Source organism: Pongo pygmaeus, chromosome 3 (genome assembly GCF_028885625.2).
Source record: "Pongo pygmaeus isolate AG05252 chromosome 3, NHGRI_mPonPyg2-v2.0_pri, whole genome shotgun sequence".
In the NCBI taxonomy this organism is placed as follows: domain Eukaryota; kingdom Metazoa; phylum Chordata; class Mammalia; order Primates; family Hominidae; genus Pongo; species Pongo pygmaeus.
This window is the reverse complement of record NC_072376.2, coordinates 7,817,844-7,833,199: the sequence shown is the minus strand read 5'-3', so window position 1 is coordinate 7,833,199 and position 15,356 is coordinate 7,817,844. Positions and strand designations below refer to the sequence as shown.

The 15,356-nt window shown below is 44.3% G+C and overlaps 1 protein-coding gene across 4 annotated transcripts in view; it reads left to right on the top strand.

Moving 5' to 3' along the window:
• The first annotated feature begins 566 nt into the window (after nt 1-566).
• The window catches only part of STK32B (serine/threonine kinase 32B), a 443,733-nt gene continuing 428,943 nt past the window's right edge, over nt 567-15,356 (top strand). Inside the window, exon 1 of one of the 4 annotated variants that reach the window (XM_054484777.2) lies at nt 567-1,093. In XM_054484777.2, the coding sequence (XP_054340752.1) occupies nt 1,042-1,093 (52 nt within the window). In that variant the 5' untranslated portion in view covers nt 567-1,041. Of the gene's footprint in view, nt 1,303-15,356 lie in introns of all 4 variants that reach the window. The other 3 variants (XM_054484778.2, XM_063663496.1, XM_054484781.2) reach the window with 3 other exon arrangements.

The window sequence follows — 15,356 nt, the reverse complement described above, 5'->3', positions numbered from 1 at the left end:
GCGGGAGCCCAGGGACCCTGATGCTAGCCTGGCCCCTAAATCGGACGCCGATGCTGCCCGATTTTGGGGGAATCCCGAGACTCACGCCCAGCCATTCCCAGGGAGAATGGTTTGGGGAAAACTATGGCTGTCTTGGGCCTCAGTTTCCCCATGTACAATGAAGGGGTCAGATTAGTCCCAGAATGAAAGTATCTAGACAGATACTTTCATTCATTAAACACTGAGAAAAACCTTAAGACGAACAGCGTCGGTTGGAGAGCCAGCAGACACTCCACTGCCCATCCCAATATGAATGGGCAAATACAGGCTAGCGGGGAGTCCTGGGACTCCCTTCGCAGCCAGGGCCGACTAACCACAGACCTAAAAGCCCCTCTATCTCTAGACCTCCGTCTACTGCGCTCTAAAATATGAACGATGCTTTCTTACTGCTGGGTTGTTGGAGGCGGATGTGGGATGGTGCTAACAAAGCGCGTAGCCGGGGCCTGGCCATAGTGGGTGATGACAAACCGCTTACTGCTTGGAGGGACCGAGCTCCTGGCCGAGGGAGGAGGGCCGAGCAGGGATTCAGATTCTTCCGGGCCGATCCCTTTCTCAGCTCCTTCCGCCCTGCCGCCGCCCACTGCGTGCTGCCTTCGCCCGTCCCCTCCTCCCCCGCTCCTTCCCCTCCTTCCCCTGCTCCCGCGCCGCCTCGCGTCTCCCGCCCGCTGTAGCCGGCGAGGAGCGCCGCACGTTGGCCCCGGCGCGAGGAGCTCCCGGGTTCCCGGGCGGGCACCGGAGTAAGGACCTGCGAGCGCAGCCCGAGGTGGGGCACGGCGGAAGGCGCGACGGCAGCGGGGTCCCTGCGAGCGTAGTCCGAGGGGCGTCCAGGAGAAGGGGGACGCTGTCCCCGCCCCTGCACGGCGCTCGGCCCCCTCGGGCTCCGCGCGCGGCTACAACCCGGACTGGGCGCGCCCCCGGCATCCCGCATCTCTGCGCGCGTCCCACATCCCGCATCCGGCATCCCAGCGGCCGGGCATGTAGCAGCGGCAGCAACGGCGGAATATGGGCGGGAACCACTCCCACAAGCCCCCCGTGTTTGACGAGAATGAGGAAGGTAAGAAGGCGAGAGGTGCGACTTCCCGCTTCGCGCCGCCCCGCTCGGGCAGGGGCCGGGCATCCCCTCCCTCCACCACCATCGGCCGAGCCCTGCGGGGCACCGCATGCTGCCTGGCGCGGGGACCCAGGCATGGCCACTTCGCCCAGCGAATGCAGTGTGTGCCCGACCCGTGCCAGACGCGGCGCTTCTGCTGAGGCAACTCCTAGGTACCCAGTGCCGTTTAGTAGTCGGGACGGTGCCTAGCGCCGGACTGGGGAGGCGGCTTCAGAGAGTTGAACCCGAAATCTGCACTTGGGGGTGTGGAAGGGAGGAGTTGACTTCGGAGGCCAGTCGGGATGTTTCTAGGCTCGGGCTCCCCAGGAAACCGAGGTTTCCTTGAGAGTCTGAGGCTGACGGAGGTGGCCTGGATGGGCGGATTGCACCGTGTGTCTGTGTGTGTGTGTGTGTGCGCGCGCGCGCGCGTGCCCACGACGCATTTGGTCTCGTGCAAGGGCCTGTTGGATGCAGCTCTCCTCAATCACCCAGGACAGAGGGAAACTTTTCTTTGCTAAACTCTGTGGTTCCTAGGAGGGCGTCCTGTTTTGGGCAGCCTCCCCCTGGCGCAGAAGTGGTGTAGGCTGTCCAACCGCATCTCAACTTCCTGGCTGGATCCTTGCGGTTCAGGTCGATAGAGCTCACTATTTGGACTAGCAGAACCCTCTTTCCAGTGCAGCGTGTCCCTGGAAAACTTACTTCACCTCTCTGAAACATTAGTCCCTTCATCTATGAAATGTGAGTTATGATACTACTTGCTACTTTATAGGGTTGTTTGAAGCTTAACCACTAGTAATCCACGTGAAAAGTGCCTTATAAATACAAGCAGTACCGAGCTGTGCCGTTTTTAGTCTGTTAAGAGCCCTCAGCCTCTCAAAGCTGGTTTCCTACTGTGCTGACTCGGCAGTCTCCACTGTGCCCCAGGTAAGAGCTGAGACATATTGAGCACTTACTATGTTCCAGCCACGCTAGCACATAGTGGTCACTCAATGCTTTTCATGCCCCTTGAGGTGGCTACCTTAGAAAGGGGGCTGCCCTGGTCACTGCTGATAAGAAGTAGAGCTGGGCTTGAGGCAGGACAGTCTGCTTTGAAAGCTGTGCCTGTCATCATTACCCAGGGCACTGGCTGTGTGCGTACATCATGGACGGCTTCTAGAACTCCCAAGGCTGTGAGTGCTACTCAGATGCCTACCTGGACGGCGCTTCTCAAAAAGATAGATGAACACAGTCAAGGTTAAGTGAGCACCTGCTGTGTCAGGCCCGCGAGAGCCTTCCTTAAAGGAGTTCCTAGTCTAGTGGCCCTGAATGACCGTCCATGGTGATAAGGGCATTGAGAAACCAGTGCAGGGTCTTGGGGGCACAGAGAGGCCCCAGCTTTTCCTGATCTTTAGTCTGGAGCATGTGCAGGTAAGCAGGTAAGGAGCCAGTTGTGGACAGAGGAGAGGTGGGCACGGAGGTAATGGAGGCTCTTGCATGTCCCAATAAGAGTTTGAACACTATGCAGCATCACCCTCAATTGCAGGGGCTTGTGGTTCTAGCCTGGGTCAAAGGTCATGCTTTTGCTAATTTTCCTAGCATCTTTCTCTTTTATTTACAGAGGAAATTTGCCACCCTTATGTTGAAAACCGTCTCTGTCATTTATCCCCAGCTTGAAAATATTCATTGGCAAAACAGTTATCTCTGGTGTAGCCAACCTTTTGATTTTCCTGTTCCTGTTCCTTATTCTATAAGCAGATGGGGCTTAAGGTTAACTGCCTGTTTCTGTGCTTGTTAAAATACAAGGTTATGAGGCCGGGCGTGGTGGCGCATACCTGTAATCCCAGTACTTTGGGAGGCCGAGGTGGACGGATCAACTGAGGTCAGGAGAGGCCTGCCTGGCCAACATGGTGAAACCCCGTCTCTACTAAAAATACAAAAATTAGCCAGGCATGTTGGCGGGAACCTGTAATCCCAGCTACTTGGGAGGCTGAGGCAGGAGAATCGCTTGAACCCGGGAGGCGGAGGTTGCAGTGAGCTGAGATCGCATCATTGCACTCCAGCCTGGGCACCAAGAGTGAAACTCTATCTCAAAAATAAATAAATAAATAAATAAATAAAAATATAAGGTTAGGGCTCTCCTCATTTTGCCATTGTCCATCCCAGTGAAACATTAACTTGTTTGATTTTGCCAGTATATCTCTCACACATTTCCTAGTACAGGTAAAACAGTGTTACTTACCACCAACCGACTCATTTATTTCATAGGCATTTACTGTTCATATTTTCTGTACCCATCCCTATGCTGGGGACCAGGACTATGAGGAGGATGAAGGCAAAGTGTAAACAATTTGCTCCCAGAGCAAGTAAACCACCAGGACAACACAGGATGTGTAAGTGCCCTGACGTGGGTGAGCTCAGGTGACTCTGATATCCTGGAGGAGGGTCCCTAACTCAGAGTGAGGGGGAGGGATCTGAAAAGGCCTCCTCTTTTAGACTGGCATCTTGCAGAAATGGCAGGAGTTACCTGGGGGGAAGAAGTGGGTGATAGAAGGGGGAAGGATGTTTCAGAGAAAGGGAAGAGTATGTGCAAAGGCAGATGGTAAAGAGTAAGCCTGGCTCATGTAGGGGGATTGAGGGGGCTTAGTACTCCTGCATTGTGCAGTATGAAGCTGGAAGGCACAAAAGATGAACCCTGAATGCCTGGCCGGCCTTAAAGGGCCCAGTGGCCATGGCCAGGTGTTTGGACTTGATCTTATAGGCATTTTGGAGTCACTGAAGGGTTTTAAGCAGGGAGTGACATGGTGCAGTGAACAAACAAGCTCTCCCAAACCATAGTCATTGTGTGGTTGAAGATTGAAGATGCAGACACCTGCCTGACCAGAACAAGTCTGATTTTTAAGTACTTTGATGTTAAACCACAGCTAAATATTTGCCATTGTGTAATTGTGACAGGACCGTCATCCACATTCTTAAGGCAAAATTTAACTCATTGTGTGCAAGTGGTCATAGCTGTTGACGCTCATATGATATATAATAATCAGAGAAAGGATCATGCCACAGCTTAATTGGCAGAGCTTTTTTTCGAAGTGTTGCATAAAATAATGGTGGCTTTACTGTGGATGGCATCTAACATTTGGTGAAAAAGGGCACGTTAGCTGAGCCTCCTCCAGTTGCAAATGATGGAAAAGCAACATTAAGTGCTTTTTTTGTTTTTAAAAAACAAAAGGTCTCATTCTGTCACCCAGGCTGGAGGGCAGTGGCGGGATCTTAGCTCACTGCAGCCTCAACTTCCCAGGCTCCAGGGGCCCTTCCATCTCAGCCTCCCAAGTAGCTGGGACAATAGGCTTGTACCATTATGCCTGGCTAATTTTTAATTTTTTTTTTCTTTTTTTTTTTTTTTAGAGTCAAGGTCTCACTCTGTTGCCCGAGCTCACAAAGTGCTTTTAGGGGAATAAATTGGCTCTGGCCATTTCTTGCCTTCTCCATCACTACCATTCTTGCCCAAGCCATGGTCACAGCTCTTGCTTGGATTATTACAGTCACCTCCCTAAGTCCTTACATGGTCTGTCCTTGCTCCCGTCACTGTCCCCTCAATGCAGCAGCCAGAGTGATCCTGTTAAAATATGCCATGGGCCAGATCAGTCTTCTGCTCTGTTCAGCCCACCCTCAAATCCTCCCTCCAGCCCTAGGCACAATTTGCATCGTTAAGAAAATAAAAGCTGAAGTCCTTATAGATGCCCATCAGGTGCTACCCTCTGAGACTGCACCTTCCTCTGTCACTCCCGGCTCACCTGCCTCCTTCCTGCTCATCTGACATGCCCTGCACCCTCACACCATAGCCCTGGCATCTGCCCCTCTTGCCCGAGGGCATCTCCCCCCCAGCCCACTCTCACTTCCTTTGGGTCTCCAGGAAAATGTTGTTGACTCAGTAGACTCTCATTGACCACCCTACTTAAAATGTCATTCCAAATCCTTTTCCCTGCTTTATTTTTTTTTTTTTGTGGAAATTACCACCATCTATCATAATATTTATTTTACTTATTTTCTTTGTTATTGTCTGTCTTTCTCCACTCAGTGCAAGTACCTTAAATCAGGGATCCACAACCCCTGGGCCACGGACTGTTATCAGTTCGTGGTCTGTAGGAACTGGGCCGTCAGCAGAAGGTGAGTAGTGAGTGAGGGAGCATTAATGCCTGAGTTCTGCCTCCTGTCAGATCAGCAGCAGCATTAGGTTCTCATGGGAATGCAAATCCTGCTGTGAACTGTGCATGTGAGGGATCTAGGTTGTGCACTCCTTATGAGAATCTAACTAACGCCTGATGATCTCATGTGGGACAGTTTCATACTGAAACTATCCTCCCTCTGTCCATAGAAAATTTGTCTTCCATGAAACGGATCCCTGGTGCCAAAAAGGTTGGGGACCACTGCCTTCAATACAGGGATCTTATGTGATTGTCTCTTCCTAAGGAATTGCAAGCTCCTTAAGGTAGGAGTTTTGCACAGTTTATTCACTTCTGTATCCCTAAGGCCTAAAATAACACCTGTAACATAATAGATGCCTGGTAATTTTTTGGTGAATAAATGAATGAGTGAATGAGTGAAGGTGTCAATCTCATCAGCCATGGCTGGAACCAGGCTCCCCATAGTATCAAGAATCTTCATTCCTGGATTCTGTGCTTTATTCTCAGGCAGGCTTTCTCTTCACGGGGCTCCCACCACCTCCATGTTGATAGCTCCAGAACTCTGAGTATGGAAAAGAGAGTATCTTTCTTGTAGTAGTTGCAGAAAATGTCCCACGGTTACTTTGATGGGCTCTAATTGAGTCTTGGGTATTCTTGAATCAATTACTGTGAGCAGGGAGATTTGAGGCTCTAATTGGCTGGACTGTGTCACATGCCCACTTTTGGATTCATGGGGTAGAGTCAGCTTCACTTGAGGCATTTGGAATAAGGGTCTATGTGAAGAATTTTCCCAAGGGATATTGGAGTATCAACGGAAAAAGGGCAAGTGGACGCTGGGTAGGCAGATAGAAACAAAAAACAACCATCCCCCCCCAACCTGTTATTATTGTGTTCCTTGGAGCACAGGTTGGGACCCTTTGGTGTATCCTACTTAATCATTTGATTCCACATCCACCTTTTGCACTAGACTGCAACCTCCTAAAGAACAGCACTTAGTTGTTTTCCACCTTTGTGTCTGCAAAGTCTAGAATAAGGCCAACGAGGGCATAGAGTGGCCATTTGTTGAATGGAAGATGAAAACAATCACTTATTGGGGGCCAATTTCTTGCATTCCTTTGGGTTCTGGAGCTATTGAGAAACAAACGGATTTATTTCCAGCAAGGTCATTGGAGACTATGCCTTGGATTTGAGACCAGAATGGCCTTCCTACTCCTGTCCTTCAATTTTGACCTTGAGACTTGCTTAAGCAGAGAACTGGTTTTTCAGAGTGGACCCTACACTGCCAGTAGCTTGGCAGCTCTTAATCATGGTGCACAGAGAACTCCCAAGGAATTCCCAAAAAGAGATAGGACATAGCTAAATGGCAGCCTGTGATGATTTCTGACTCTTGCATAGCATGACTCGGGATGTCACCACTCTTCCCACTGAGAGAGAAGGCAAAGCTTTTCCCTGCTCCTTTCTAGGTAAGACAAAATTCCTGCTTTGTGGGATCGTAAAGGGGCCTAGAGCTTGGGGGTTGGCTTTTCAACAGTATGAGCTGAAGTGAATAGGTGTTAGGATAGAGGCAGGATTTATGTTGAGTCTTGAGGGAAGGGTTTAAATGCCTCAAGAGATAAAGGATCAGTATTTTAGCAGGATCAAACAGCATAATCTGGTGCTAAGCCTAGGCATTTTTCTGGGAGAACTGGAAGAAACAGATATTCTTAGCATTACACCATTATCTAAAATCTGGACTTTGAGAAATGGCAGATGGAGATGAAGAAACTGTTCTACAAAGAACGTTGAGGGTCCTAACACCCTAAAGGGATATTCTAGTTTAGAGAACAGAGAGAACAGTGAGGACACATAGTTTAGGATACCAGAGGAGAATTTCTAGTTCAGGCAGACCTGAATTACATAAGAAGAGAACAACACACTCTATTAGACTGAGGTCATTCCCTTAGCTAGAGCCAACCAAGGAAAAGATGGATGTCAACGTTGTTAGCAATCCTGGAGTCTTCCTCTTCTCAGTCCTTGATTTTTGTGACCTCCTTGGAGTACCCTTATGCATTGAAGATTTTGGCCTCTACTTCATCTCCCACAAGTGCTCCATCTGTGAAGTCATCAATATAAATATCTCGTTCTTTCAATGTGGGACATTATCCTGTTTCAATGTGGGAACATTATCACTGTTCACCAACATCCTGTTCCCCTTTACTTTCATGCACACACACAAAATTATACCTCCTTGTCCCCTTGAAGTTATGTGAGACCATGTGACTTGTTTTGGTCCATTTGAGCAGAGATGATATATGTCACATCGTGGAGAAAGTATTGAAGACCTAGTGAGTTTCACTTTATATCACTGCATCTTGGAGCAACCACAATGATCTACATGGTGGAACTTATTTCAGTCTGGTTCCCAGAGTGAGAACAACATGGATCAGAGATCACACTCACTACTAGCCAGCCTGCAGTGAGACATGGCATGAGTGGGACAGACTCTTTTGCCATCTTTTTTTGTTTTGTTTTGTTTGTTTGTTTTTGAGACAGGGTCTCTGGCACCCAGCTGGAGTGCAGTGGTGTGATTGTGACTCACTGCAGCCTCAACCTCCCCAGCTCAAGCAATCCTCCCATGTCAGCCTACAAAGTAGACCACAGGAACGCACCACCATGCCCTGCTAGTTTATTTATTTATTTGTTTTTTATTTATTTTACTTATTTATTTTTTGATATAGAATTTCTCTGTCTCCCAGGCTGGAGTGCAGTGGCGTGGTATCGGCTCACTGCAACCTCTGCCTCCCAGGTTCAAGCGATTCTCATGCCTCAGCCTCCCCAGTACCTGGGATTACAGGCAGGTGCCACCATGCCCAGCACCTTTTTGGTAGAGATGGGGTTTTGGTAGAGATGGGGTTTCACCATGTTGGCCAGGCTGGTCTCGAACTCCTGATCTCAGGTGATCTGCCCACCTTGGCCTCCCAAAGTTCTGAGATTACAGGCGTGAGCCACCACGCCCAGCTGCTATTTTTTTTTTTTTTTGTAGAGCTGGGATTTTGGGGTCTATGTTGCCCATACTGATCTTGAATTCCTGTGTGCAAGCAGTCCTCCCACCTCAGCCTACCAAAGTGTTGAGATTACAGGTGTGAGCTACTGCTCTTTTGCTGTCTTAAGCCTCTGAGATTTGGGGCTGCTCATTACCACAGTGTAACCACGCCTATCCTGACTGGTACACCTACCCAAACCAGCCCACCCTCAAGGAGAAAGCATTCACTATGTTACAATTAAGTATTATATTAGCTGCATTGTTATTGTAGATACCCTTTATCACACTGAAGATGTTTCCTTCTATCCTGATTTGCTGACAGTTTTTATTGTTAATGGCAGTTGAATGTAAACAAATGCCTTTTTCTGCATCTATTGAGATGATATATGACTTTTCTTCTTTTTGTGATCAGACAAAGAATTATACTGATTGATTTTTAAATGTTAAATCAACTTTTCATTCTTGGGGTAAACACCACTTCATCATGATGTGATACATTCTTGGATTTGATTTGCCAACATTTTGTTTATAACTTTTTAATAAGAAGATATTATAAACCTTATGCCAATACATTCGAAATGGACAAAATACTCTATAAAAGCACAACTTGCTGAAAATAATACAGGAGAAATTTAAATATCAGAATAGAACTAAATCTGTAATAAAACTTTCCCGTGAAGAAAAGTCAAGGCTCAGATGTCTTCATAGGTAAATTCTTCCAAATATTAGAAATAATAATAATCCTCTACAAACGCTATCAGAGAATAGGAAGGAAGAGACATTTTTTAATGGCTTTATTAAGTTTTTGTATCTATGTTATACTGATCTCATTAAAAGAATTAGGAAGTATACCAAACTTTGGGAGAGTTTGTGAAGGACTGTTATTATTATTATTATTTTGAGACAGAGTTTCATTCTTGTTGCCCAGGCTGGAGTGCAAAGGTGTGATCTCGGCTCACCACAACCTCTGCCTCCCAGGTTCAAGAGATTCTCCTGCCTCAGCCTCCCGAGTAGCTGGGATTACAGGCATGTGCCCCTACGCCGGGCTAATTTTGTATTTGTAGTAGAGACAGAGTTTCTCCATGTTAGTCAGGCCGGTCTCGAACTCCCAACCTCAGGTGATCTGCCTGCCTCAGCCTCCCTAAGTAAGGGATAACAGGTGTGAGCTACCGCGCCCGACCAAGACTGTTATTATTGATAAGTTTCAAGTTTATTGACATAACGTTATCCACAATATCCTCTTATTATCTTTTCCAATGTTTGTAGGATCTGTAGTGATATCTCCTTTTTCAGTTCTGATTTTGGTAATTTGTGCTTTCTTTTTCATTTTTTTTATTGGCCTTTCTTGGTTTATCAGTTTTTATATTTAAAAATAACTTTTGCTTTAATTTTTATTTGTTTTCTTTTTGATTCACTGATTTAAAAAAATAGTTTTCTTCTGTACACTTTTTGGTTTCATTTACTGTTCTTTTTCTAGGTTTTTGAGATAGAGCCTTAGATCATTGATTATATTTACTCACGTATTCTACATTTTATTTTTTATTTCACTTGGGAGTTTCCAATGGAATTAGTTTCCTTTGATGAAATATTCTCTTCATCATTTCTTTTATTGCATGCTTTGTAGTGACAAATTTTCTCACATTGTACTTGTCTGAAAATGACTTTATTTAGACTTTACTTATGAGTGAGTCTTTTGCCAGTTATCAAATTCTATGTCAGCAGGTTTTTTTCTTCAGCATTTTGAAGATATGATTTATTGTCTTTTGCCCTCCATTGTTTCTGAGCAAAAGACAGCTGCCAGTTATATTTTTGCTCCTTTTAAGCTTTTATGTTTTTCTTGCCAAACTGCTTTTAAGAGTTTATATTCCCTTTCAGAAACCTAACGATGATGTGCATATAGGTATGATGATCCGGCCATCTCTGCTTGTTGTTAGTGCTTCTTGAATCTGTATCTTAGTGGCTTTGTTAGTTTTGGAGGATTTTTATTTTGTCATTTAACACTGGTTCTGACATTTTCCCTTTCTCCTTACATTATCAAACTCAAATTGCAAAAGCATTAGACCTTATCGCTATGCCCTATCTGGCTTTTACAATACTTCTTTGCCTTTTGTTCTTTTTTCTCTCCTTGATTTTAGTCTGAATATTTTCTTCCGGCCTATCTCTTTTTTAGTCACCTCAGGACTGTCTGCTATTAAGTACAGCCATTAACTTCTTAATATTATTCATTGTGTTTTTAGTTCTAGAATTGTCCGTGGGTTCTCTTTTATGGCTTTCAAATCTCTGCTGAAATTCTCAAAACTTGCCTTTTAATGTCTTAAGCATATTAACCAAGTTCATTTGGAAGGTATGTTTGATAACTCCGTTATTTGGTAACCCTGTGGGTCTATTTCCATTGTCTATTGTTTCAGTATAAGCATTCTTGTTCTCTAATTTGCCTTTTTGTAAAAAAATTACATGCTGGGTATTATATAGGAACTAGTATAGAGATAATTTGAGGCTTCGAATGATATTATATTTCCTAGAAAGATTTTCCTTCTGGTCTTTGCAGGCATCTGTGCTAGAGGTGATAGGAATCATGCTTCATCTTAAATCCTCACAGAGATTCAAATGGTTTGGAGTCCTGTGAGGGCTGGTCTATATTTCACACTTACTGCTAGAATGTAGCTCTGTGGTGTTCTTACTAAAGCCTGGGTGTTTACCAAGCCTCCTCCTCTTTGGTAGTTCCTGATGTTCAGTGTTTGTCCCCTCCCTGAAGCCTGCGAGTGCTTCCAAAGTAGCTCCTCAGCTTCTTGGAATCTGCTTTCCTGATTGGCAGGTTCCACTTGCTGTGCCCATTTCTTTGAACTTTCCTTTCTCCTGGATATTTGTCCCAAAGTTCTTTCTTCCCTTGATAGCTCTGTAACTCCTCCAAACAGATTTTTCAAAAGTATATTTTGTACAGTTACAGTTTTACTTAGCAGGAAGGTTGACCAAAAATATTCCAATCCACCAGAAGCAGAACTCCTCTCCTCAGTATTTTTCTGTACACGAGCGCCTTCTGTTTTAAAGATAAGCTCTCCCTAATCCCCATGCTACCTAAGATCTACTACCCAACTCTCCTCACTTTCATAACAGAGCTTCATGAAAAAGCAGCCCACACTTGGTGTCTTCACTTTCTCAGTGATAACATATTCCTCAAATCACTACATCTAACTTCTCCTCATTTTAATCAAGTAGCTCTCACTAGGGTCATCGTGATCTTTTTGTTTTTGAAGGCAGCAGGTAACTGTAAGTCGTGTCTTTTTGGGACACACAAAAAATGAGCCAACTCATGAACCTCACCATCCAACGGAAGAAATAGAGCATGTAGAGTTCCCCTGAAGCTCCTTGAATATGCTCCATTCCCTTTCCCGTGTTTTTGAACTCCTAAACTATACAATGTTTAGGTTTTTTTTCTCCTTTTTTTTTTTTTTTTTTTTGAGACGGAGTCTTGCACTGTCGCCCAGGCTGGAGTGCAGTGGCACAATCTCGGCTCCCATTGGAAGCTCCGCCTTCCAGGTTCACGCAATTCTCCTGCCTCAGCCTCCCGAGTAGCAGGGACTACAGGTGCCTGCCACCACGCCCGGCTAATTTTTTGTATTTTTAGTAGAGATGGGGTTTCACCGTGTTAGCCAGGATGGTCTTGATCTCCTGACCTCATGATCTGCCCGCCTCAGCCTCCCAAAGTGCTGGGATTACAGACATGAGCCACCGCGCCCGGCCATTTTTTATTGTTTTTGAAATGTATAAAAGTGGTAGCATGTTTTATGTGTTTTTGTATAGTTTGGTGTTTCCACTCAAGATTGCACTTCTAGAATTCATCCATGCTGCTGTGAGTTGCTGCCATCTATTCATTTTCATTACTGTTCCATTCAGTTACTACGGTGTAACTCATTTATTTTTTCTTTGGACACTGATTGTACTGTACTGCTTCTAGTTTTTTACTATTATGAACCATACGGCTGTGAACAATTTTGTGTATGTCTCCTGTTGCACATATATCAGATTTCCTCTAGGATATATGCCACAGGAGAGCTGCTAGGTCATAGCGTAGGTGTGTGTCCAAATTTTATAAGATGACGGCAAATTGTTTACCAACGTGATCATACTAATTTACACTCTGACAAGCCATGCCTAGGCATTTCCATTGCTCTACATCAGCACTGTTTTATAGAAATGTGACTCAGTTGACAAATGTGAACCACATATGTAATTTTTAATAATACATTTTATTTAACCAAACATACCCCAAATATTATCTTTCTTTTTTTTTGTCTTGAGGGAGTCTCGCTCTGTCACCTAGGCTGGAGTGCAGTGGTGCGATCTTGACTCACTGCAACCTCCACCTCCCAGGCTCTAGTGATTCTCCTGCCTCATCCTCCCGAGTATCTGGGACTACAGCTGCCCGCCACCATGCCCAGCTAATTTTTGTATTTTTAGTAGAGACGAGGTTTCACCATGTTGGCCAGGCTGGTCTTGAACTCCTGACCTCAAGTGATCCACCAGCCTTGACCTCCCAAAGTGCTGGCCACATATTGTCATTTCAGTGTGTAATAAATATCAAAATTATTGAGATATTTTACATTAGTTTATTCACATTGTGTCTTTGAAATTCAGTGCATATTTACACTTGCAGCATGTCTTAATCTGGGTTAGCTACATTTAAAGTGTTCAAAAGTCACATGTGGCTGTTAGCTAACTTATCGAACAGCATACCTTTGTTTCCTCGCCAATATTTATTACTGTTGACTTTTCATATTTGCCAATTGATTGAGCATACAATAGTATTTCATTGTTTTAAATTGCGTTTTGTCACTATTGAGGTTGAAGTGTCTTTATATATTCAGTTCCCAGTCATGTTTCTGGTTTTGTGAAGTTGCTGTTCATAACTTTGTTCATTTTTTAATTAGAAGTCTGTCTTCTTTGATTGACTTGTAGCTCTTTGTATAGTCTACATGACATTTCTTTGTCAGTTATGTGCTGCAAGTATTTCATTCTGTTTTGCAATTTCACTTTTCAAGCCCTTTATGATATCTGTTGACATCATAAATGCCTTCATTTTAATTTAGTCATACCTATTAAACTTTCCTTGTGGTTTATATTTTGTGTATAGATATTTATATGCATAAATATGTATATTTATACACTATATATAATATATAAAAATATAATTATATATGATATATAATATATTAAATGTAAAGATATATTTATTATAATATATGATTATATACTTATATAAACATAATATAATATTACATAAATATATACTTATATACATATATTATAAATATGCATATATAATTATATAATATATAAAAATATATTTCTCCATAAGAAAACCTTCTCCACCTTAAGATTTATGCATGTTATTTATTGATGCGATATTTCTTCTTAGTTTTGGTGACATTACACCCTCCAAGGTTTCTCCCTGCTTTTCTGGCTGTTCCTTCTCCTCCTTCTTCGCAAGGCTGGCTTCCTCTCACTTGCAACGAAGCCTGGAGTTCCTCAAGACTGAGCAATTGGACCTCTTACTTAGCTTTTTGTACTATGTCCCTAGGTGATCTTGTCAACCCCTGCATGTTCAATCACTCTGTATCAGTCAGGGTGCAGTCAGGACCCAGAACCTACACCAGTTTTCAAAAAGGGAAAATGTAATTCCAAGAAATGTCAACCAATAAAAAGCTTAACTACCAAGTAGAGTCAAAGAGGACTCTAGGAGGTATAGAAGCAGCAACTTCAGCAAAACACCTAGTGTCTCTAGGGCTGAGGAAGAGTGAACACGTAAAAGAACTCAGAAACTTAGAAGGTGGCCCCCTTCTCCATGAAGTCTGTGATTCAGATGTCTCTGGAGAAGGCATTGTTGCCAAAATAGTCAGCCCACTGAGTGGCTGCAAGTGGTCCATGAGTGCCACTTAGATGAGGGCTACTAGGCCCCCTGGACACCAACCCGCTGAATGCCACGTGGAAAATAGCACACTGGAGGAAGAAGAAAAGTCCTTCTTCTCACTCTGATCTTGCAGTGTCTCGCCTGTGCCTCGATTGGCAATGCCTAGCACGAGGCCAGCTGGAAAAGGAGAAATGTCTACAGGGTCCAGCTCCAATATCACAAATTTGATTTGGAGCTGAGAGTCAATAAATTAATAACTGACATGTATTTCTATATGACAGTGACTCAGTAATTTTTTTTTTTTTTGAGACAGAGTTTTGCTCTGTTGCCCAGGCTGGAGAGCAGTAACGTGATCTTGGCTCACTGCAACCTCTGCCTCCCAGTTTCAAGCAATTCTCCTGCCTCAGCCTCCCAAATAGCTGGGATTACAGGCATTCACCACCACACCTATCTAATTCTTGTGTTTTTAGTAGTGACAGGGTTTCACTATGTTGGCCAGGCTAGTCTCAAACTCCTGGCCTCAAGTGATCTGCCCGCCTCAGCCTCCCAAAGTGCTGGGATTACAGGTGTGAGCCACCATGCCTGGCCAGACTCAATAATTTTTTACCTTAATTCATATTTCTCCTCTGATTTCCAAACCTCTGGTTTCCTATTTATAGTTCCATTTGGATATCTCAAAAGAATTATTATCTCAAATTCAACACAACTTCACCAAACTAATTTTCTTCCAGAATTTCCTAGTTTAGTGTATAGTATCATTATCCCTTCAGTTACAGAAGACAGCATGTCTCAGGTTTTTCTCTTATCCCCACAAATCCACTTAAGCACCTGGCTATGTTGATTTTATCTTCTAAATAGCTCACAAATCTGCCCGTCTTTCCAGCCACGCCAACCTCAGTTCAAACATCACGTTTCATGTGGACTCTCCTGGGCTTCCTGACTGGCCTCCCTGTCTTCTCTTGCACTTTCAGAACATCCCTCACTCAACAGCTAGAAAATAGCTTCAAATCACAAGTATGATCATGTCGGTGCCTTGCTTAACATTTTTTCAATGGCTTCCATTGCTCTCCAGACAAAGATTATAACCTGTAATACATCCTTCAAAACCCTGTATGGTCTAAAACCTGCCCAGCTCTC